A 24,103-nucleotide genomic window follows, 5' to 3' on the forward strand; every position below is an offset into this window, starting at 1 on the left:
TTAGCATAGACTGCACTTGACACTCACGCTAGTGCCCTTCTGATGTGTTGGGCTCAGTGGAGGCAAATGCGCTGCCTTGCCAGCCTCGATCTGCCTTCAACCTGCCACATTACTGACATCCCACCCAGCGGGTGACGCTGGCTGTCAGCCGCCTCCTTCCTTGGTCTCAGCATTGCCATTATAGAACTCAGCAGGGAGGAGGAGAGAACACATTGCCTGTGCCTGCCATGGGCTCTGGCGCCGCCTACTGGCGGCCTCCCTGCCTCCCGCCCTACCAGTACCAGCGACCCCTGTGCTACCTTGGGGCTGATAGTTATCCAAACCATTTGCAGGGCACCAGGTTGGGGGAGGCTGGGGAAGATTGCCCAGCGGCCTGATCCAATATAAGGAAGCTTCATGTGTTTTCTTTACATTATTGTTGTGGCTTTACGTTGGATTTTTGCCTCTGATCTTTTTCAGTCACTTTTTGCAGTAGTTTAGTTGGTCGGCTGCTTCGTTTACTTATTTCAGAGCTGCTTGTGGTGCTCAGCTCCCGCTGGTGGGCTTCTTGTTGAGGCATCCAATTGGCCACTGTGAGAATAGGATGCTAGACAAGACTGATACGGCAGGCAGGGCTTTCTCTTACGTTCTTAAATATACCCATCTATAGGTGCCAGCATCCGGACGCGAATGTGTATCGTTTACAGCAAAGCAGCTGGTGCCTGTGGGGAAAATCCAACCAGCCAGTGCCACCATCTATGACTTTTATGAACCAGGTAAGTGATTGACAGGTCACACAGGGCCTGAGGTGGGGGGGGGTGTCAGGGGAACCAGGCTGCATCTTTCTGGTGGAGCAAAAGGTTTAGCAGCTGCGGGCTCAGGGAGCAGGAGAGAGTTGCCTTCGCTGGCCATAGCAGGCAATTAAGGGATAATTTTTGCTTATCAAATCGTAACCTGACATGACAACATCCTCTTCAGTTTGAGATTGTAATTTAATTACCACATGCAAAACTACCCAGGTTAATTTTATCCAGGGTTAACAGGAGTTGCTTGCAACTTAAAACCTAGGCAGAGAGAGAGGTGCTATGTCTGAATCGGGCCAGAGTGTTTTCCATGCAGTAATAGTTCTGGAGAAGTTTGGTATTTTCTATCCAGGGGATTAATTTAGGTTGGCTCTGGGCGGGAGTCAAATGAGTTTTTGCATTCATGGAACAAGATTCTCCCCTCCCTTTGTGTGCTGCCACAACCCCTAAATCTGCTTTGGAGCATTGGCAGAATTTCCAGTGCAGGTTTATGGTGTACACAGTGAGTAGATAGGGAGGGAGAGCCCTATGCGGAGAAGATTATTGGGTTGTTTTTGTTTTTATTATGTATTTTATGTTTTTATATTGTGCTTTTATGTTGCAACCACTCTGAGATCTGCAGGTATAGGGCAGTATACGATTTAATAAATAACAACAATAGCAACCTCATTCACTTTCCAAAAAAAGACGAATATGCTGAGGTTTTGGTGATATGCAAATGTATTTTATTTTATTTATTAAAATATTTCTATACCGCTATTCTCAAAAAAACACCACCTATCAGAGTGGTTTGCAACAATTGTGCATAACTCCATAAAACAAAACAAAACCTTAAATAGTTAAAATAAGAAAGCAGCTGACTATTTCGGAAAGATGTGTTCTTGATTGCCTGTATGGGTCTGGTGGTGGAATAGAAGACTGGTCCACAGGCGTTTAAAACTTGAAACAGAAGGCAGCTGCTGGATCTCTGTTGGGAGAGTATTTTTCCCGCAATCCTGGGCTGATGATGCTAAAGGCTCGGTTTCTTGTTGTGGTCAAATGAACCTAACCAACTTGGGGATTGACAACGGCAATCATAGAGGTCAAGGTGGAATATGCAACGTAATTAACAGGAAACTCAAGCACCATCTTAAAGAATGAAAAAAGAGCATTACAAAGGAGATCGGAATGCACATTTAACAAAGTTTAACAAACAAACAATTTACCATAAGCATTTCAGAAGAAAACGAAAGCAAGTCAGATATAAAGTGCATATTTAAAACACCATAACAAACAAGGGGATAAAATATTATCATGAGCATAGGGCATATCTGTTGCTGTTGCCGCCAGTCCTGCCAATGGTGGTTCATGGCAGGTGCTGGCTGTGGAAGCCCAGGCTCGATGACCTGGCTCTGCACTAAAGAGACAGCTGGGGGTGGAAACATAACATGAAAAGCCTGATCTTTGGGGGGAAGCAGGTTTGTTGTGCAACACCTCCCAATCAGCTTTAATAGAGTGGCCTGAGTTTGTCAGAATGTGGTTGAGTCCTACCTGAAAATAGCACCCGTCTGGAAGTCCCAGGGTGCGTGGATGTGAATATATACAGAGCCGTCTCTCCCATTGGTCTTAGTGGTTCATTGTGCCAGGGCGCCGGCCTCTCAGGGGTGCCCTAGCAAGTGGGGGAGCTGCACAGCCTTGCCGGCAGCCTCCCCTTTCCCTGCACACCCGCCAGCTGCTTCCCCGCCCGCTATACGGCTGGCGGGCGTGCAGCTTCCTTCCCAAGCCTCCGCAGGAGGAGAGCGATCCCCGCAGAGGCTTAGGGTGGAAGCTGCCCACAGATTCCCTCTCAAGCCTCTGCATCTGCTGAAGACGGCCCTGCTCCCAGTTGTTGTCCTCCTCCTGCTTCCTGGCAAAAGATGGCGTGCAGCCTTCCCAGGCTGCCTCCTCGGGTGCCCCGACGTCGAAGAACATGTCCACCAGCATGTGTTCCTGCTTGATCACTGCCACCATGCCAGGGATCGGGGCAGTGGGGGAGGTAGAGGACATTTTCCACTGCCCCCTCCCTTGTTTTGGAGTTGCCGGGTGGGGCAGGCCCCGGAGGGATCTTTGCACCACAGCGCCGGATATGCTTTAAACAGCCCTGAATACATACACGCACATTCACACACATCCACTTGGACTTTCTAAGTGTTCTCTTTTCACCTTTCAGACCAGCGCTGCAGCATCTTCTACGGCGCCCCCAACAAGTCTCAGTACGTGTCGGCCTTGTGCTCCGAAGACGTCTGCCAATGCGCCGAAGGTGAGGTTGCCTGGGCAGTGGGCAGCCTTCTGTGGGGGGTGGGGGTGGGGAGAAATTTGAAGCAAGGCCATCGAAGGCCCATCCCTCCCGCAGCACAAACACGCCACCTCCTTCGTTTCGCCTGGATGGTGGGTTGAGGTTCCCTAAGGCAACGTGACCAGAAGGCTCTTGCTTGCTGGATCCCAACAGCAGGATCCGAGGGACCCTGCAGACCCCTTTTCTTAGGCTGTGCTTCAAACCCTGGGAGTTGGGATGGAGAGGTGGTGCCAGTGTCGGTTTTCGCCCCTTTTCTCATTTTTCAAGTCTCAAATTCGGCTTCTGTGCATTTCTGAAGCCATTTGTGATGTTTATTTTTAAAGAAATCCCAAGGAAAGTTGCCTGCTCTGAATCCGACTGCCCACTTCCACAGCAAGGGGTGTGCCAACATGTAGTTCCTCCCCCTCTCTGCCTCCTTTGCTCTCTGATACATTCAGACCTCTGAGTCCATGGGGAGGCGGGTTCCCCCACACTCTCAACTGATGTGTCTCCCAACTGCCCCCTCCCTTCTGGATCTCTTGCCATTATCTCGTAGCTGGGTATCTCCTCCCTAATCTGTACAGCTTCTGTGTCTGTATCTGCCTGTCTCTCTGCTTCTGAAAATGCTGGAGCGAATACTCCCCCTCCTCTTCTGATAGAAGGTGGTCTGCCTACAACTGCATTCCCCCATCTTCAGATCCAAACCATTCCCTGACACTTAGGAAACCTGACCTTATCTCCTCCCTCACTTGCACAGGTGCCTGCCCACGTTTGAAGCGTACCCTCGACGAGGCCATTACGGAGCAAGCACGCATGGAGTTTGCATGCTATAGTCCCCGTGTGCATTACGGTAAGGGGTTAGGGGAGGGATCGGAGACCCCCCCCCCAGCCTCTCCAGCCTGGCTGTTTTGGCTCTCGTCCCACCGATGTCTCACTATCTCAAACCCCAAAGCCTCTGTGACACATGATTTCAGACTTTGCATCTTTTCTGCTTGTGGCTCGCATGCAGTTCTGTAGCTGACTTGCAGACCCAGCTGAGGTCTGACGTTTATGTCTTTGTTGAAAATATTTGTATTCTTCCCTCTGCCTGAGAGATTTAAGGGCAGTGGCGAACAACATGAAAGTTGGAGAGTTTTTTGTTTGTCGGCTGTGCATCTGTACGCCTCTTAAGGTATTGTAGCCAATTTTTGCACGGTGGTCCTTGAGATCTTTCTATGCTTGGATGCAACTGGCTCCATTCTTGAATCAACATGACAGACTGAACCTTTTTTAAAAAATGCAATGGTTTTAAACTGCTGATTTAAGAACGGCACTGATTTTTAACCACTGGTTTCAGGAACTGCACTGATTTTTTTTTTAGACTTCCCAAGCAACACCCGGGTTCATGGCTGCTATTAAACAACAAAGCCACAACATTAACAAGCAGATGAGTTGACAGCTGACACAAAATGCATGGGAAAATATAAAACGACTTAACCAGGGATGGAGGGAGGGTTTTTTTTGGCACTAGGCAGACCTCTTTGAAAATGGCGTTCCATATTGGGGTGGCCACCACTGAAAAGCCCTTTCACTTCTTCATACATAGCACATACATTTCCAACAAGGAAGTTACTTGGAAAAGTTCAAGTTCCTAGTCCAGTGCACTCAACAGCCTCCAGATCTTTGTGGGGTTTTGCCTCCTTTTGTCAGTGGGCACTTCCTGACAACCTGCGTATTGAGATATCACCCTGATTTGCTTGCACAATGCTTACACAGCAGTTAGACCGAGCCTGGTCTTTATTGAACATTCATTCTGATATTTTTATGGGTAGGTTCTATGACAACGAGCATTTGTCCTTCATTCATCTCTGGTTGCTTGCAGGATATTTACACATCTTCTCGTCAATTATTTATTCATCTCCCATACTTCCCCTGTCTGTCATTTACCAAACTGCAAAATGTTGTTTTTTAGTGGATTTCTTGCCCTTGGGTGAAAAGAAATGTTTTAATCCACTTTAACTGCACAAACCTAAACTTCTGGTGTGAGACTAAATTCCTCCTGCAAATTATTGAATATCTGGAGGTGCCCTTTGTTTCTTTATGCCTTTGATATGTTGGTTTTAGAGACTCATTTTCTTCATCAAGCAGTGTATGGTCTGAAATTACTGTAGTTCCCGTCCTGTGGGTTGCTGACATGTACTGTACCTTTCCGGCTACTGTCACTTTTCTCTCCCACCTGCAGGGTTCCGAGTTCGAGTGGAGCGCGAGACCCAAGAAAGCGCCTTCCGTGTCTATGAAGTTATCATCCTGGAGCCCTTGCAGTACAGTGAGCAATGTTTATTTCATTTTGTTAGGTTTATGAATAGTTTCCTAGGAAATACCTTGAAGCGATTCAACCATAAAGATGACGGCAGCAGCAACAACAACAACAAAACCTAAAACAATTTGACATATAAAAGCCATTACAGCAATTGCATGTATAAAAACACATTCAAATGCAACACAGACACAGGCTGGGCTAAAAAAATCTCCACTTAAATGGCTTGTTGGAAGCAGAAGGACATCAACAGGAGTTGAAAAGGCAATGGAGATGGCGATTGACTTAAAAATGAAATTTACCCCACAACGAAACTAACCTGACCTGTCCAGCTCATTTCCTCTTATAGATTCTCACTGCCCTCCCCCCATCACCCCCTGACTCCCATTCTCTCTTCCTCTCTAGCCGCAGACATCCGGATCTCTGAGAACGAGATCAGGCGCTTTGTGGTCCGTGCTGCCTGTCGGACACGCTTGGCCACCGGCCAAGAGTATCTGCTAATGGGACGCGACGGGGAGACCCGAGATGCCCAAGGACGGTAGGTTGGGGAGGGGAGGGGAATTGGGTGTGCAGTGGGCTGGTTGGAGGGCAGGAGGAAGGCCCAATGGGAACTGGCACCCAGAAACAGAGTTCACTGGCCTTCAGGGCTTTTTGAGAGAAGGGAGTCATGCTTAGGAATCAATTGCTGAGACTGGGTGGCTAAGTTGTGGCCCTTCTAGAGGTCATTAGACTCCTGTTCCCATCAGCCCCAGCAAGTCAGGGATGATGGGAATTGTAGTCCAGCAACACCTGGTGGTCCACAGGTTCCCCATCCTTGGGTCAGGCACTTGCGGAAGCAGAGAAGAAAAGATGTTTAACGCCAGCGCCAAATTCAGAGGCAGTTTAGGACGTTGCCTTATGCTGAACCCATCTAGCTCCGTATTGTCCACACAGACTGGCAGCAGCTCTCCAGGGTTTCAGGCAGAGGGCACTCCCAGCCCTCCCCAGAGGATGCTGGGGACTGAACCTCCTGCATGCAAGGCGGAGGCTCTTCCGCTCAGCTACTGCCCTTCCCGCAAATGCTCCTTCTCTGTAAATGCAGCTGTTTTGGAGCGCATCTTTGCCAAGGCAGCTCCAGATTAAACTCTCTTGCGTACATTTTTTGTGGAAGGGGTGAATGTGCCTGGCTTTTTACACGCTGACCCATCTTCTCTGCAGCCCCCAGTACCTGATGGATATGAATTCCTGGATAGAGGAGCTGCCAAAATCCCAGAGCTGCCGGGCCACACAGCACCGCAACGCCTGCTCCCAGCTCCAGTCATTCATCACTTCCTTTGCTGTCAGCGGCTGCCGGGTCTAAGCCAGAGAAGGGGCTTCGCATCTCCTGCGCTTTCCCCCCACACACACACATTTAGATGCACCAGAACTCTGGCCTCTGCAGCGGAGTCGCTTCCAAGTACGATATATCAGCTCTGCTACATTTGGGAGGGGGCCTTGCTCACCCTGCTGATGTTAGACCCCTGTGCCTGAGAGTGTGCCTGGCCTTTTAATGCGTTTAATGAGATTCGGGCTGCTAATTTCTAGGGAGCACCCGGAGCCACTTAGAAATAACAGGAATATGTGGCTAAAAGGGCAGGCGGCTGCCTACAATGGGTGTCTTTAAAATCGGTGTCTGTTCCATAGGAACAGGAAAATGTATGCCCAAAGCTCATTTGAACAAAACATGTATTCTCACCTGAATTTAAAACGACAGTTTTCCTTTGCAAAACATCAGCTACGTTTGCAAGTTCAAACAGCAACTTCTGTCTGCGAATGAAGATGAGGGGTGGTTGTTGGCCAAATGAGAAGTACCGGCCTAGTCCTGTCCGAAAAGTTTGGCATTTAGCTTTTTTATTTTAGGTTTCGCCTGCAGCACCTTACAACGTATTTGCACTGTTTAAATGACAATTTTATTCATTAAAAAGAAAGCGTTGCTTCCCGGTTTTGTTTCCTCTGCCTGTTAATTCTTTCTGCTGCCGTCTTGAGTCTTGAAGGGTTGCTAGGCTCAGGAGTAATGGAGTGTCTGGCTGAGGTGGACAAGGAGGGAAAACAGGAGGACGACATGTGGCAGGCTGAGCTTCAGGAGGTGGGTGCTTCACCCTCCCAGGATACGAATGCCCTGGCTGGAGAAGCAGGACTCCCATCTCTCCTCCCGCAGACTGACCCCCAGACTCATAAGAAACTGATAACACAAGATGATAGATAGATAGATAGATAGATAGATAGATAGATAGATAGATAGATAGATAGATAGATACTTTATTGCCATTGTACTTTAAATACTGTACCGGTAGTACAACGAAATTGAATGCCCTCCCTTAAAAACAAAACAAAAACACAATTTCAGTCATACACATACATACACATCCCCCTATTCTGTTACACTATCTTTGTTTAAAGTTGTGGCTTCCAAAGTTTTTACAGTGTTGGAGGAGAAAGTCGCTTATGTTTCCTTTTCCTTTTGTGTTGCATATTAGCTCTGCTTCCCTTCTGAGGCAGGTTGCTTTGTATATCTTGAAGGGCTTGGTTAATTTTTGCACATTTCACAGTAGCGCGGTAGTCTGCAAGTGTGGGTTAGTGAAGAGCAGTAGTTGGGAGATGGAAGATTAGAGTGGCGTTCCGCTTGTTTCAAAAAAAAAGTAGGCGCAATCCTTGTTTCAGAACTTCATCCCTCACTCAAGAGATCCAGTGGTGTTCTGGGTTAAAATGTATGCTGGAGAACAGATTACAAGCCGGGACTCTCTGGAAGATTATGTTTTGCCTGTCGTTGCACCCAATGTATCCATGGCTAGTCGTACTCAGAGTGGGTCCATTTAAGTTAATAGACGCAATTCATTTTGGCCAACCCGTTTGTTCAAACACACGGGGAAACCTCTTTGGTTATGCTAAAATCAAGGTGCTTCACTAGTAAGCCAAAGATATTAGGTAGACAGAGGAACGGGTATCATAGCATTGTAGAGCTGGAAGGGTCAACTCTATGGTACTAGGTTTAAGAACCATACTGAACATGGATTTAAAAACAATACAAATAAAAAGCCAAGGGGTCGGTTTACAAAAAACCAGCTGGAAAATCTTGTTGAAACAAAAATGTCGCCAGTTGTTTCTGGAAAGTACAGTGCCTCTGCCTGTCATCTCTCAGTAGGGATGCTGTTCCACAAAACCCGAAGCTGCTGCACTGAAAGCCCTACTCTCGAGTAGCTGTGCATAGGTTGGGCTTGGCTTGGGGGGGGGGTTGCAAGGAAAGCCTTTCCTGCAGAAAGCCTGACCTCAAGTTCTCTGGGGCCCAAACCTTGTACTTTGCCCTGGAACAGACTGGCAGCTCAGTAAACACTAGAGAGGGATAATGGGAGCTGTCGTCCAACAATGGTTGGAGGACACCACATTGGCCAGCCCCCTCTCCCACTAGTTCTTCCACAGGATCTAGGGTTGCCATATTTCAAAAAGTGAAAATCCGGACACAAAAGTTGTTGAACCTTTTTTTGGCGAAGTTGTTCAGTTTTAAAGCTATTTAACACACACATGAAATCAACACTTCCAATATAGGCTTCCATACACCCAGTTTTTCTGGACATTTTAAGCAACTTTCAAAAATCGCCCGGACGCCATTTTTGACGGCCCAATCCCGGCTATGTTTGGGAGATTATGGATGTATGGCAGCCCCAACAGTATCTTCCTCCTCACAGAAGCTGGATTCAGATATGTCAAAGTCAACCGAACCCACCTGAAAGAGCAACTTACTTCTCCATGGATCTTCTCTCAGTGCGGAATCCACCTCCGCCCACCGCCCCGTGCAATCCTATACATGTCGATTCATAAGGCAGTTCTGCTGTGTGCAATGGGGCAGGCAAGCGTGCATAGGACCCACAACGTCATAAAGTTGTAGTTGCTTAACATTGAGAAACTTTCCAATCCTTTATAACGGAAACAGCTGTATTGCTTGGCTTACCCTCTCCCCCAAATTGCAAGTACTCTGGGCTGGTATGGCCATCCAGATGTTCGGTTCCATTTCCCATCAGCCCCAGCCTGCATGGCCAAACACCAGGGGTCATGGGGGCTGCCCCACAACAGCATCTAGAGCTGAATGGTATGGTTGAATTTTAAAATAGAACAACCAAGTCTCTAGTTCCCTTAATGCCATAGAAAAGTCCTACTTAAAGCAACAAACAAAATAGGTAAAGGTGAAGGACCCCTGGACGGTTAAGTCCAGTCAAAGGTGACTATGGGGTTGTGGCGCTCATCTCGCTTCCACGCCAAGGGAGCCGGCATTTGTCCACAGACAGCTTTCTGGGTCATGTGGCCAGCATGACTAAAGTGCTTCTGGCGCAACAGGACACCATGACAGAAGCCAGAGCACATGGAAACGCCGTTTAACTTCCTGCCGCAGCAGTACCTATTTATCTACTTGCACTGGCATGCTTTCAAACTGCTAGGTTGGCAGGAGCTGGGACAGAGCAACGGGAGCTCACCATAGCTGCCAATTTCTCCCTTTTTTTAAGGGAAATTCCCTTATGCTGAATAGGCTTCCTTGCGAGAAAAGGGAAAACTTGGCAGCTATGGAGCTCACGATGTCGCTGGGATTCAAACTGCAGACCTTCTGCAGCGCCACAAAATAGATGTAAGGGGCACCGGGTTCATTTCAGAAAGGAATCTTGCTTTGTGACCTTGGCTCCGTCAGTAGAGCAGGAGACCCTTAATCTCAGGGTTGTGGGTTCGAGTGCCACGCCACGTTGGGCAAAAGATTTCTGCATTGCAGGGGGTTGGACTAGGTGACCCTGTCGTGGGTCCCCTTTCCAACTCTACAATTCTAGCAGTTCAATCCATCCATGCGCTCAGGCAGCAGATTGGCCGGGCTGGACTTGCCAGTCATCGGGCTCGGCTTCAGCGAGTCACATGATGGGAAGCGGAAAACAAAGGAAAAGCCTCCCGCATAAGCAGCAAGGAGAAGCCCGAGAGGCATTTAATGAAAGTCGTCCCCCCCCCCTTCTCCTTTTTTTTTTAAGGCTTAATTCAAATCCTTTCCACTAACGAGCAGTTTTGCATGCTGAAGATCAGTCGCAGCGCAATCCTAGGCAGGTCTACTCTGGAGCAAGCTCTGTGGGGTTTGCTCTCAGGTAAGTGTGCGCAGGATTGCAGCCTTAATGCGGATTAGCGGCCCCCTTCGTGCAGGTTGGACCGTGTTTGCGATGGGGAAGGTAAATTTAAAGGTCGTGCATAATGCGTGGTATGCGCTTGAAATACTGTAAAAATAAACCAACGCGTGCCGCTGGGTGAAGGGGGGGGATCCTAACCTGCGTTTGGGATTCTGGGCTTTTTTCGTTTTGAGGGTTTCATTGGCCTCGGGCAGCCGAAAGGGTCAGGCTTTCCTGGGCTTTGACATTGGGGAGGCGCCTTGGAAATTGCTGGGCTTGCAGGAAAGCGGAGAAGCTGCAAGATCTCGTTAGCTGCTAAATCGTTTCAGGGCAACCTGTGCTCTCTCTCGGCCTGTAAAGAGCCTCTCTCCGCTATTGTTTCGCCCCAATTGGTGCAAGCCACGTACCGGTAGTTTTCCTGCATGACCTTTGTAGTGCGATATTCAGGCCCATTCTCTCTCTGTGTCTCTCTAATATTGATATAGGTGCTGGCTGAGCACTTTTCCTGTTACTGCCACAAGCCTAACCAGGGATATCATGTAGGGCTTTATTTGTTACATTTATATGCCACTTTTATCTTACAAGGATCTCAAAAGTGCTGTACATTGTTCTCCTCTCCATTCCAGCTCGCAACAACCCTGTGAGGGAGGATAGGCTGAGAGACGGCAAGGGGCCACCTTCATGGCTGAGTGGGGATTCGAACCCTGCTCTCGCAACACTCTAACCCGGGGTTTCCCAAACTGGGGTCTCCAGCTGTTTTGGGATTACAGTTCCCATCATCCCCGACCACTGGTCCTGCTAGCTAGGAACATAGCTGCCAAGTTTTCCCTTTTCTCGCGAGGAAGCCTATTCAGCATAATGGAATTTCCCTTAAAAAAAGGGATAACTTGGCAGCTATGGCTAGGAATGGTAGGAGTTGTAGTCCAAAAACAGCTGGGGACTCGAGTTTGGGAAAGCCTGCTCTAACCATTACGCCACACTAGCCAGTGCCAGCCCTACTGTATTCCTTCATTGCAGGGGGTTGGACTGGATGACCCCTTGGTTCCCTTTCAACTCTACCGTTCTAGAATTATGCTCAGAGGAGCCCAGTAAGAAATTCATCTTTATTGTAATATTTCTCATACAGTCCTGTAAAAATACACCTCATTATTCCAGTATTATTAAACATTTGTTACATTTTCATCGTATTTGTTTTCTTCTTGCTTCTTTCAGCTATTTTTAGTATTCTCAAATACATTAATCAAAGATTTCACATAAAATTAAACATCAAACAAATTATATTAAAATTAAAACTATTGACCTCCAGTCGCCTCCCGGAGCACGCCTCCTCTGTGTTGCTGAAATACATACTTTCCTCTACTCCTTCTTGTTATCTCTATTGTACGTCAAGAATCCAATCATGCCAATCAATCTCATGGAGTACTGTATGAGTTTACCTTATAAGCCAGTCATTCCAAGGCTACCATGGAAATTAGATTGTTATTATTATTATCTTGCAAATATCTTTTTAAAAAATTCCCACTTTTTCACAAACACCTGTTTTGAGTTTCCCCTTAAATTATCTGTTAGTTGGGCCAATTCCACAAAATCTAACAATTTGTTTTGCCACTCTCTTAGTGTTGGAGCGGTGTCCCCTTTCCACCTTGCGGCTATTAGCAACCGGGCTGCGGCAGTCGCATATAGAAAAATCTCCCTATATTTAACAGGTATATCTTCATACAAGATTCCCAGAAGAAATGCTTCTGGTCGAGATTCCACTTTAAACAGTTTTTGTTTCCGTCCTAAATTCCTGAGGACTACAGTTTCCAGGGTACACTGGAGAAGGGCTAGCTAGCTGCTGAAATGTCTCTGCGAAGGCTGGTAACTTTTGAAGGATAGTTTGCAAGGCAGGGTTCATTCACCCCCTTGGCATTTAGGGAAGGGCTGCAGCTCAGTCCAAACCCTGGCATCTCTGGGTATACTGAGCTGAGAATGTCCCCTGCCTGAAACTCACAAGAGCCTCTGTTGGTCAATGTAAACAACACTGAGCTAGTTGGGAATTTGTATAATAAGGTTTCCTATCTAGGAAAGATTCTCTGCTTGAGAACCTGGAAAACCGCTGCCAGAAAGAGACCCAAGCCCTGGGCTAGATGAACCGGGGGTCTGATTTGATACCATATGCCATGCCAGCCTCAGTTAATTATCTGTAAAATGGAAATAATAGTGATTCATGTTACAGGGTCATTGTTGTGAGGGCTGCAGAGCCTTTTACCCCAGTCTACATCTTCACTGCAACTATTTTTATTTGTGGAATTATTTTCAGATGTTGGCATTGTTTGTATATTTGGAACCATTTTACATCAGGGGTCCCCAAACTAAGGCCCGGGGGCCGGATGTGACCCAATCACCTTCTAAATCCGGCCCGTGGACGGTCCGGGAATCAGCATGTTTTTACATGAGTAGAATTTAAAACTACAGTGGAACCTCGGTTTATGAACACCTCGGTTTATGAATTTTCGGTTTATGAACGCCGCGGACCCATCTGGAACGGATTAATTCACTTTCCATTACTTTTAATGGGAAAGTTCGCTTCAATTTATGAACGCTTCAGTTTATGAACAGACTTCCAGAACCAATTACACCCATGTTTCAGTTTATGAACGCTTCAGTTTAAGTACTTAACGGACCCGTCTGAAACGGATTAATCCACTTTCCATTACTTTCAATGGAAAAGTTCGCTTCAGTTTATGAACGGTTACTCCGCGGACCGTCTGGAACGGATTAATCCACTTTCCATTACTTTCAATGGGAAATTTCGCTTCAGTTTATGAACGCTTCAGTTTATGAACAGACTTCCGGAACCAATTGTGTTCATAAACCGAGGTACCACTGTAGTGTCATTCAGCCCGTTTAATAAACGGGCGCGAGAACATTCGGCCTTTTCTGGCAGCGCATGGGGGGCGGCTGGCCCCTCCCACGGCCGTGCTTCATCGGGGCGCTCCGCTGAGCCCAGCTGGCCAGCGGGCGCCCAGGAGAAGGCTGCGATTCTTCTGAGGACTGTGAGGGAAACGGTAGGCAGAGGGGTGGGGGGGTGGGGAGTGTGTGTGTGTGTGTGTGTGTGTGTGTCAAGTCTCTGCGTCCAATCCCTGTGTCCGTGGGGCACATGCGCAGTAGCGCGGGCACAGGGACTGGACGCAGAGACACTTGCACTTTATTATATAGGATGCATCTCTGAGTTATTTGTGGGGCCTACCTGGTGTATTTACATGAGAAGAATGTGTGCTTTTATTTAAAATGCATCTCTGGGTTATTTCAAACTATATTTTCAAAATATAGTCCGTCCCCCACAAGGTCTGAGGGACAGTGGACTGGCCCCCTGCTGAAAAAGTTTGCTGACCCCTGTTACATTTATGACTGTAACTCTTCTTTTGCTTTACACAGGTGTATATATTTTTTTATCATTGTAACCTGCCCCGGAGCCTTGTGGTGAAGGGCAGGTAATAAAAAAATTGTGGATTTTTAGCTCCTCTGTGGATGGGTGCTGCTGTTTTGTTTCAAGGAAGACTTTTGAGGATGTGGTTGTGTGAGTTTCATGGAAGTGTGATGAAGATCTGATGAACTCAGACAGATGAATTCTATCCTGGGTGGTCCTGCAAGAAAATCACAGGAATATGGCCTCTCTGGGTAAGGAATCATTTCTGAATTTTGTGTTAGACATCTGAGAGGCTTCAGCAGTTCCACTATTCATGGAAGATTTGTGCTTGGAGATTACAGTCCTGATTTTACCCCTGCCCTTTGTGTGAATGAAAATGTGCTTTGAATAAGACTGGTTAGTCCAGATTTCAGAAAACAAAGGACATTTTATTCAAATAAGGGGTTGTTGCCCCACCCACCCTCCTACAAATATTTTGAAATAATGAATGTCCCTTGTTGGTGGCAGATCTCATTTTTTAACTAGTTGGAACATGGGGGGGGGAATCACATAATTGCAAACATAGGAAAAGTATTATTGTTATTACAGTGGAACCTCGGTTTTCAAGCGTCTCGGAACTCGAATGTTTTTGAATGTGTCTCAAGTCGAACAGCTTCTGAGGCACATTTCCCCATTTTCTCAATGGATTCTGCGGACCATCCATTGCGCCTCAGTTGCCAAACGTTTCAGAAGTCAAATGATCTTCCGGAACGGATTACGTTTGACAATCGAGGTTCCACTGTATTATTTATTGAACTAATATACTACCTGGTACCCGCACATCGCAGGGGGTTCAAAGAATAAAAGTACAAAAAATGAATATCAATAGCATCAAAATACCCCAGCCCAATGCATTATAATAATAATAATTATAATCTACCAACTACATTCCTCATGCTTAACAGTTTCAGACATCTCTAATTCGAGACATCTCAGACCCTTCTCCTCTTCTCTTTGATTAGAGTTTCCTAACGTGACCATAAAGCTGGAAGACGAAGATGAGATACCATGGCTCCCAAATAACCAGGGATCAGAGGATATTAAGAATTTCCCAGGCGACCGCTCAGGTGGTGGATATGTTCAGCTAAACTGTGCAGTGCATATATAATTATTCATAGATAATTTTTCGTTTCAGGTTGCCCATACTGTACCACGCTTTCTGCCGACTCTGGTAGATAGAAAAATAAAGGCTGGCACCTTTCATGAGAACTAGTGGCATGAAATAGCTGAGCTGCCAGCCAGGGTGTCCATAAGGGTTATCTCTGATCTCAGCCTTGAGTTTGTTGGGTAGCCTTTGCCAAGCTTTGATGCTTAGCCTCCACTTTCCTTCCCCACCAGCTGCAGTATGGGGATAATACAAGGATGTCACTTAGAAGGTTGTCCTAATGCTAAGTGCATATAAATGTTACATCAAATTATTTTATCAAAGGTGGTTTCAGGTGTTTATTGCTTTCCATGTGCCATTATTATTATTATTATTATTACTACTACTATTACCATCTACAGGAGGCCCTCTCCTGCCAAGCTCAGTGATCAATTGGGGATACAAGAATGTGATGATCTTTTAGGAACCCTGGTCCCATTTGTTGGTAAACGAAGCCCTATGTGACAAGTACCTGTTACCTGGTTCCTTCTGATTACATTGGTCACTTTTTTTCCTCAGCAGGATTCCCTGTTCCTAAAACTGAAGTGGTCCATGGGGGAGATCCATGGATCCCAGAGCCTGTTTTGGAGGAAAGAGAGATCCCAGCAGACTACGGCTCGGGTAAACAGAAAGATCTGGGCAAATTCTTGGGAATCAACCTAGGCTTTTCACAGGAAGAGAACGTGGGAACTCTTGCCTGTTCATGACTTTGAGAGACAGTGTGGTGTAATGGTTAGTGTTAGATGATGACTTGGAAGACCCAGGTTCAATATTGGTAGAATGGGGCCAACCATGTATATAATCGTGAACTTCTTAGAGGAAGGGTGACTCAACAATGTGACACATCAGGGTTGGGGAGTACTTGTGTTGGGAGTACTCCAGATGTTGTCGGGACTCCATTTCCCATCAGCCCCTAGCCAACATGGCTGATGCACAGGAATGCTGGAAGTTGTAGAGACATAATCAGATGAGCGCAAGGCCCAGCCGGTTGCAGACACCTCCAGGGTCATAACAGGAGGATCTGAACATCTTTTCTGTGGTTGGGAAAGTGTAACATGTAGCCTGGCTCTGCTTCTGCCTGTCATGGAGCCAGCTCCTCAGCCGCCCTCCTCTCTTCTCATTCCCCGAGCAGAGCTTCCGGATGTGATAATAAAATTGGAACAAGAAGAGGTGCCGTACGTTCCCTGCCGCCCGGTTTCAGAGGCCAGTGTGACATTCCAGGGGGCCCACTCAGGTGAGTGAGCTTGAAACTAACTTGCTGTTGGGACCTTCATTAGCCTCGTAACTGCATATGCAATTTCTCCTCACGATAGCGGCCAACCTCACAAGCAGGACCCAAAAGCTCCCAGCTTCCCCTTGCTATTTGTTTCCGGTATGTGATGCGCACTTGCAGATACACTGCTTTTGAACATGGGGGTTCCGTCTTGGTATGGATAATGTGACAGCAAGTGTGCCATGACTGTGGCAGATAATGTTTCCCCATGCAGAAGGTCACATAACAGCCATCTTCAGATATCTCAAGGGCTGTCACATGGAAGAAGGAACAAGCTTTTTTCTCCTGCTCTGGAGGGTAGGATTCGAACCAATGGCTTCAAGTTACAAGAAAGCAGATTCCGACTAAACATCAGGGAAAACTTTCTGATAGTAAGAGCTGTTCAGCAGTGGAACAGACTCCCTTGGGAAGTGTTGTATTCTCCTTCATTGGAGGTTTCAAGCAGAGGTTGGAGGGCCATCTGCCATGGATGCTTTAGCTGAGATACCTCCATTGCAGGGGGTTGGACTAGATGACCCTCAGGGTCCCTTGCAGCTCTACAGTTCTGTTATTCGATGATCAGTCTTGAACATGAGACCTTCTGCATGGGAAATACATGTTTGCAGTGTGTGGGAGAGTGTTTTTGTGGGGCTTGTTTTGGCACTGTTCTAAAGTCTGCCAGCAAGTTCTTTTTGTTGTTGTTGGAAGGTTGACATTGACTTCGTAAAGAATGACATTAAAACGCTCTGTTTACTCTGATAGGAGATGGACGCGACAGAATATTCATGGGAGAAATGCCATATTATTCAGGCTTTGAGAGAAGCTTCGGCGACAAACAAGGCCTTATCAAACACGAGAGCCAACACCCCACAGAGAAACCACACAAGTGTTCCTGCTGCTCTAAAAGCTTCATGAAAAGATCCAACCTTCGCACACACGAGAGAATTCACACAGGAGAAAAGCCATTTCGGTGCTCCGAGTGCGGGAACAGCTTCAGCGACGGATCCAGCCTTATTCGGCATAAGCGGAAACACACGGGTGAAAAACCCTACAGCTGCTCAGTATGTGGGAAACGGTTCAATCAGAGCTCCAGCCTGATCAGGCACGAGAGAAGCCACACTGAGCAGAGACCTTACAAATGCTTAGAGTGTGGTAAAAGATTCAACCAGAGTTCGACCTTGGTGAGACATGAGAGGATCCATAGAGAACAAAAACTCTTTAAATGTCCGGATTGCGACAAAAGATTTATTCAGACTGCGAGCCTCCTTGCACATCAGAGAATCCACCGGGGTGAAAAGCCGTATAGCTGCTCCGTGTGTGACAAGGGCTTTGTTCAGAGATCAAACCTCCTCATTCATGAGATGAAGCACACCGGCTTGAAACCGTTCAAATGTTCAGACTGTGGGAAAGGGTTCAATCAGAACTCGAGCCTTGTCATACACAGGAGAATCCACACCGGAGAAAAACCGTATAATTGTTCCCACTGCAGGAGACCTTTCAGCGACAAATCGAGCCTTAACAAACATGAGAGAGCCCACAGAGGGGACAAGCCGTTCAAGTGCTCCACTTGTGGGAAAAGCTTTGTCCGGAGGTCGCACCTTCTCACACATGAGAGAATCCACACGGGAGTGAAGCCATTCAAATGTTCGGACTGCGGGAAAAGCTTCAGCAGCCGGTCGCATCTCATACGGCATGAGGGGACTCACACGGGCGAGAAGCCCTACGATTGCTCTTTCTGCGGGAAAAGCTTCAACAGGAAGTCCAACCTGACGAACCACGAGAGGACGCACACAGGAGAGAAGCCCTATAGGTGCTCCGACTGCGGGAAAAGCTTCAGCGACAGGTCTAGCCTCATCAAGCACGAGAGGATCCACACGGGCGAGAAGCCCTACAGCTGCACGGCCTGCGAGAAAAGCTTCAGCGACAAGTCAAGCCTCATCAGGCACGAGAGGATCCACACGGAGGAGAAGCCTTACAAATGCTCGGATTGTGGGAAAGGGTTCAACCAGAGCTCGAGCCTCATCGTGCATGAGAGAACCCACACGGGGGAGAAGCCGTTCAAGTGCTCGGACTGCGGGAAAGGCTTCATCCGGAGAACGATTCTCAACAAGCACGAGAGAACCCACACTGAGGAGAAGCAGTGAAAGGAGGCTGGGACTGTGAACGTGGCTCAGGTCTTCTAAGCTGTGAAGAAACTCTGCTGGAATAAGACTATTAGGCCTAATATAGTGGTAGCGATGCAGCTGTGAAACAATAAGTCCCTGGGTTTGGTGAGATCGCCTCTGTCGTGATCTCAGGTCACCTTAGGCGAGCCAGTCCTCCCAACCTTTGGGACGTGGATTCACACCTGGGCTGTGGCCCAACACAGAATTAGGCCTAATTAAAATTCACGGAGCTGAACGTGCTCAACCCCAACGTCAGATGGGCTATGATCCTCATATTTTTCCAGGGTGGAGAAAATGTCTGTGTTGGGGGAGGGAAATGGGCGAGGTGCTCAACACCAGGTATAGGCAGACTTCAGGCTTGCTGGTTCTAATTATTATTATTATTATTATTATTATTATTATTATTATATTAGCTTTTTTTAAAAAAAATCTATAGCAGGGAAGAAAAACAGACAGAAGCCTAAATACAGTACAGAAAATAGGACATGCAAAAAATAATTGCTGCATCATGGGTAATCACACTTTTTGCATTAGAATATTAGCACTGAAGTGAGGTTTGTGGGCTGGGGAATGTGGGAAGGAGTCAGTGGGCATTTACTGTAACAGATTAAATAATCCACAGATTAAATGTTCCACGGGGCCTCTTTTAAAAGACTCACCCTGTATTTAGGAGATTCTTGCTTGTTAGGAGTGGAGTTTCAGTATAAATGACAAAACAGCCCATTTCCCCTCACCTTGGTATTCAGAGTTGGGTTCTTAGCTTGCCCGGCACCGGATTGGGCCTCTTCTGCACTATACATTTAAAGCATCATTGTATCACTTTAAACAGACATGACCTTCCCCCCAGAGCATTCTGGGAACTGTGCTGTGTATTGTTTTTTAGACCCCTCTTTCCCCTAGAAAACTACATTTCCCAGAATTCCCTTGACTGTTAAACCACTCATAAGCTGGCAGCTCTGACGTAAACACAGAATTGTTAGGAGACCCCTGTTCCCCAAAACTGAGAGTCCATCCCTCTTTCCCTCTTCCCATGGAACTATGGGAATTGTAGCTCTGTGAGGGGAATGGGGGGTCCCCCTAACTGCTCTCAGGGCCCTTAACAAACTACAGTTCCCAGGATTCCTTGGGGGAAGAAGCCGTGACTGTTTAAAGTGGTACGATACGGCTTTAAATTTATAATGTAGATGGGGGCCTTTCAACCTTGAGCCTCACCAACTAGATCCAGGTGCAAAATATGGGTGATGCGGGTGGCGCTGTGGTCTAAACCACTGAGCCTCTTGGGCTTGCCAAGCAGAAGGTCGGCAGTTCGAATCCCTGTGACGGGGTGAGCTCCCGTTGCTTGGTCCCAGCTCCTGCCAACCTGGCAGTTCAAAAGCACACCAGTGCAAGTAGATAAATAGGTCCTGCTGTAGCAGGAAGGTTAGACAGCGTTTCTGTGTGCTCTGGTTTCTGTCGCAGTTTCCCGTTGCACCAGAAGCGCTTTACTCATGCTGGCCACGACCTGGAAAGCTGTGTGTGGACAATTGCCAGCTCCCTCGGCCTGAAAGCGAGATGAGCGCTGCAACCCCATAGTCTCCTTTGACTGGACCTAACTGTCCAGGGGTCCTTTACCTTTCTTTTTTTTTTACAAAATATGGAAGTAGAGGGTGGGGCCGCATACAAAATGGCGGCTTGGGAGGTATAGCTAATTACCAGCTGCTCCGCATGAGCCATACACTGGAGCAACCTGTGTATACAATTGAAAGTTTATAGCTTTGAGTTAGTGCTCATCCAGGATTTGAATTTTTTTTGCGGCGAGGGTAAGCGGGTGAACTTCCCATAGGCCTCTAGGTGGTCATTGTGAGAACAGGATACTGGACTAGACGTGCCTTTGGCCTGCATTGCTGCCATATTTAAACAGTTGGCCCCCAACGACTCCTGAGTATGCATCGCAAATTATCCAATGATCTACCTGGCAACCCCTGTCTACCTTCTACCTACCCCTGGTGTGGAACAGCTTCCCACAGCAGTCACATCCACAATGGTTATTTAAATCACACTGCTTCCCGCCACAAAAATCCTGGGAACTGTAGTGTGCTGGGAATTATAGTTCTGCGAACGAGAATTCTTCAGGGGAAGCCATGTTCTTTAAAGATGATGTGTGTGTCCCCCAAATACCAGCATATCTTCTCGCATGGATACGGCACCCTCCTTGCACCCCGATTCTTTTATCCCGCATGCTGATTATTCCTCTGCGGAGCCTTAAAAATAAAAGCCACGTTTTGAAGCTGTCTTGAGGCAGAGGAAGGTTCTTTTGTGTGATGATGAGGCAATTTATGCATCTGTAGCAAGACTCGAGTAGACATCCTAATAAACAAATAGTCTCTCTATAATTATTTTGGTCTTCTGTTGTGTTTGAGCAGGCTTCCAGGAAATGGGAAGCCGTCAATTCGCCCAATGGAATCTTTCTGCCCTAAGAGGTGGAGGCGCCCATCTAGAAAGACATGGCACACAAGGAAACAGGAACGGGAGCAGAGGAGGAAAAGCAAGTTCAAGTAGTTAGCTATGGCAGCTCAGTCGAAGTGGTGGTCTCCCTACCAGTGGCAGGTGCTAGAGCAGGCATCCCCAAACTTCGGCCCTCCAGATATTTTGGACTACAGTTCCCATCTTCCCCGATCACTGGTCCTGTTAGCTAGGGATCATGGGAGTTGTAGGCCAAAACATCTGGAGGGCCGCAGTTTGGGGATGCCTGTGCTAGAGAATGAACAACAAAGAGAGGTGGGTTATCTTTGGGTCCTCCTTGTGAACTTTTGAGAGGCATCTGCCTGTACCTGTGTTAGAAATAAGATGCTGTGTGCTGTCACCCTGCAGGTATCTCTGGACTCCACCTTCTCCCTGGCCCAGCTAGCCTGGCTGGTGGGTTACGGAGGACGGGAGTTCTGGTCCAGCGATACTCAAAGGGCCCAAGTGAAGAGGCTGAGAGAGCCCTGCAGGATTACTGCAATGTGCTCTGTATGGGGCTGCCCTTGAGGTTGCTCCAGAAGATGCAGCTGGTGCAGGTGCCAGGATACCTGAAAGGTGCTCACCCCGCTTACATATCCAGTTGATCACTGCCCAGCAAGCGAGGGCCTCTTGCAGATTCCATCTTACTGGCAGGTCTGTTCCAGTGGAGGAATCATTCTACGGTATGCTGGCACCTCCCCTTTGCAATCCCTCCCTGCTAAATAAACTGCTGTGTCTCATTTCAGCACCTACTGAAGCCCTCTTCATTTCAATGGGTCCACTCAAACTGGGAGTGAATTGACTACAACCTCGGATATTCACAGTCTTAGCCGGACGCTCAAACCACGACACCAGAGTCCATTGTGCTGTGTCTCATTTCAGCACCTACTGAAGCCCTCTTTCAACAAGCATTTAAAGCTAAGATCTTTTCCCAAGCTGCACCTGTATTGCAAGGTGCTTTTATTGTTTCATTACTCGTTCATTACCTGGGCTCCCTTGTGAGGAGAGGTGGGATATAAAGCTAATTAATAAATAAGCTTTCTAAAACATGGCGGGGAAAACAACTCACTGCATGCTTGTGAATTTCTTTTTCCAGGAAAGAGGAAGTATAATGTCCAAGATAACTTTCACCTCACTTGAGAGGTGACAAGCAGGCTCTGCAACTAAATGTTGCAGCGTATACTGCTTTCTGCTGCTTTTTTTTGCAATCAACAGCCATTTTCTCCTTTATGAGGATATGCTCTTAACACTCCACATTCTGGGACCAGATAAACAACTGCATAACTTTCTGAAGACATCTGAAGGCAACCCAGTATCAGGAAGTTTTTAATGTCTGCTGTTTTAATGTGTTTTAATATGTAATGTTGGAAACCACTCAGACTGGCTGGGGCAACCCAGTTGGATAGGCAGGATAATAATTAATAAAAGGACTCCTATCGGTTGGAGCAGTATGTAGTTGTATACCCCTTCATAGGGTCCACCCTTCTAAATAAAGCAGTTTAAAAAGGCACCAGGCTGGTGTTTCCGTCCAGACCAATATGAACGCTGCTCAGGTGGAAAGACAAGATGTGGGAGACCATCACCACATTTTCATGCGCGGCATCCCCTTGATGCTGGGCTACTGAGCCCATGTGCGATGGTGGAGCACAGGTTTTGCTTGCTTTTAGATCCCAATTTCAACCCCAGGCTTGTCTGGCTCAGAAGCTATTGAGTAACTTGCACGAGGAAGACTCCCTGACTTTGAGATCTTCCAGGTAATGAGCTGATAAACCGTATACAGTAAACCACTTGCTCACCTGCATCAAAGCTTTCCTCCGGATTTGTCCTCTCGGATGGCACAATCAAAAACATTTTTTAAAGGCAGAGGGGCGTGGGTGGCGCTGTGGTCTAAACCACAGAGCCTAGGGCTTGCAAATCAGGAGGTTGGCGGTTCGAATCCCTGCGACGGGGTGAGCTCCTGTTGCTCGGTCCCAGCTCCTGCCCACCTAGCAGTTCAAAAGGAAGTGCAAGTAGATAAATAGGTACCGCTCCAGCGGGAAGGTAAACAGCGTTTCCGTGCATTGCTCTGGTTCGCCAGAAAGCGGCTTAGTCATGCTGGCCACATGACTGCATGCTGGTTCCCTTGGCCAATAAAGCGAGATGAGCGCCGCAACCCCAGAGTCATCCGCGACTGGACCTAACAGTCAGGGGTCCCTTTACCTTTACCTTTACAGTGAAGGGACTCTTGTCAGAGCTGAGCAATTTGGTTCCCAGAAATCCTTCCAGCCTTCACTGCCAATACCACTGTACTGAAGGAGCGTCTCCACCCCCATCTTTCTGCCCGGACACTGAGGTCCAGTGCCGAAGGCCTTCTGGCAGTTCTCTCACTGCGAGAAGCCAAGTTACAGCGAACCAGGCAGAGGGCCTTCTCAGTAGTGGCACCCACCCTGTGGAACGCCCTCCCACCAGATGTCAAAGAGAAAAACAACTACCAGACTTTTAGAAGACATCTGAAGGCAGCCCTGTTTAGGGAAGCTTTTAATGTTTAATATACTATTGTATTTTAATATTCTGTTGGAAGCCGCCCAGAGTGGCTGGGGAAACCCAGCCAGATCAGCGGAGTAATAATAATAATAATAATAATAATAATAATAATAATAATAATAATAATTAATAATATTACAATTATCCCCTATTATGCTCTACTACTGAGCTACATTCCACTACCATGGCACACGGAGGTACCATTTAGTCATCGTCTTGCCAAAACAGCTGCGCCCTTCACCCAACAGCTTTCTGTCGACAGATAGTATAATCCCTTTTGGGTGGTGAAACCTGCAACAATGATTTTAGCTGTAAGGGATCTTGAGGGCCATGGATTCAAAATTTTAATTCAAAATTAAAAGTTCACTCCTATAATTCTATGTAGAAGTAAGTCCCACTGATTTCAATTGGATTTACTCCTAGGTTAAGCATGCATAGGATTGCAACCTGAGGAGGCATTGACATTAAAAAATAGTTGTCAACGCACTCCAGATCTACATTTATACAATTTATACAATGCATAATTCCTTTTAAAAATCAGCAATTTGCGTCATTCTTGTTTTGCTAGT

General features: G+C 47.1%; 2 protein-coding genes across 5 annotated transcripts in view; both read left to right on the plus strand.

Annotated features, from left to right (window-relative positions):
* LOC118080967 (complement C4) overlaps nucleotides 1–7,330 on the plus strand; it is a 63,234-nt gene extending 55,904 nt beyond the window's left edge. For both annotated transcript variants that reach the window (XM_060269938.1, XM_060269939.1), the window contains 6 exons: nucleotides 650–755; nucleotides 2,971–3,060; nucleotides 3,833–3,925; nucleotides 5,297–5,380; nucleotides 5,777–5,909; nucleotides 6,569–7,330. In XM_060269938.1, the coding sequence (XP_060125921.1) occupies nucleotides 650–755; nucleotides 2,971–3,060; nucleotides 3,833–3,925; nucleotides 5,297–5,380; nucleotides 5,777–5,909; nucleotides 6,569–6,710 (648 nt within the window). In that variant the 3' untranslated portion in view covers nucleotides 6,711–7,330. The remainder of the gene's footprint in view (nucleotides 1–649; nucleotides 756–2,970; nucleotides 3,061–3,832; nucleotides 3,926–5,296; nucleotides 5,381–5,776; nucleotides 5,910–6,568) is intronic.
* Nucleotides 7,331–10,303: 2,973 nt separating this feature from the next.
* LOC118080984 (zinc finger protein OZF-like) lies at nucleotides 10,304–23,605 on the plus strand. Of its 3 annotated transcripts, XM_060270722.1 has the most exons (7): nucleotides 10,304–10,500; nucleotides 12,136–12,224; nucleotides 13,939–14,181; nucleotides 14,932–15,036; nucleotides 15,633–15,734; nucleotides 16,246–16,347; nucleotides 17,128–23,605. In XM_060270722.1, exons 3-7 carry the CDS (start codon nucleotides 14,169–14,171, stop codon nucleotides 18,507–18,509), a joined length of 1,704 nt encoding a protein of 567 aa, XP_060126705.1. In that variant the 5' UTR covers nucleotides 10,304–10,500; nucleotides 12,136–12,224; nucleotides 13,939–14,168; the 3' UTR covers nucleotides 18,510–23,605. The 3 variants fall into 3 exon arrangements, with proteins under 3 accessions (XP_060126705.1, XP_060126706.1, XP_034962956.1); XM_060270723.1 differs by having other exon boundaries at nucleotides 10,304–12,224; nucleotides 15,636–15,734; XM_035107065.2 differs by lacking the exon at nucleotides 12,136–12,224.
* Nucleotides 23,606–24,103: the final 498 nt, after the last annotated feature.

The sequence above is a fragment of the Zootoca vivipara genome, chromosome 2 (assembly GCF_963506605.1).
Source record: "Zootoca vivipara chromosome 2, rZooViv1.1, whole genome shotgun sequence".
Taxonomy (NCBI): Eukaryota; Metazoa; Chordata; class Lepidosauria; order Squamata; family Lacertidae; genus Zootoca; species Zootoca vivipara.

Bases quoted from the DNA above. Each gene is read 5' to 3' on its own strand.
- LOC118080984 (XM_060270722.1), top strand. The intron at 15,735-16,245 runs GTAAACAGAAAG...TTCCCCGAGCAG, and splicing joins CCCAGCAGACTACGGCTCGG to AGCTTCCGGATGTGATAATA. The intron at 16,348-17,127 runs GTGAGTGAGCTT...TTACTCTGATAG, and splicing joins ATTCCAGGGGGCCCACTCAG to GAGATGGACGCGACAGAATA.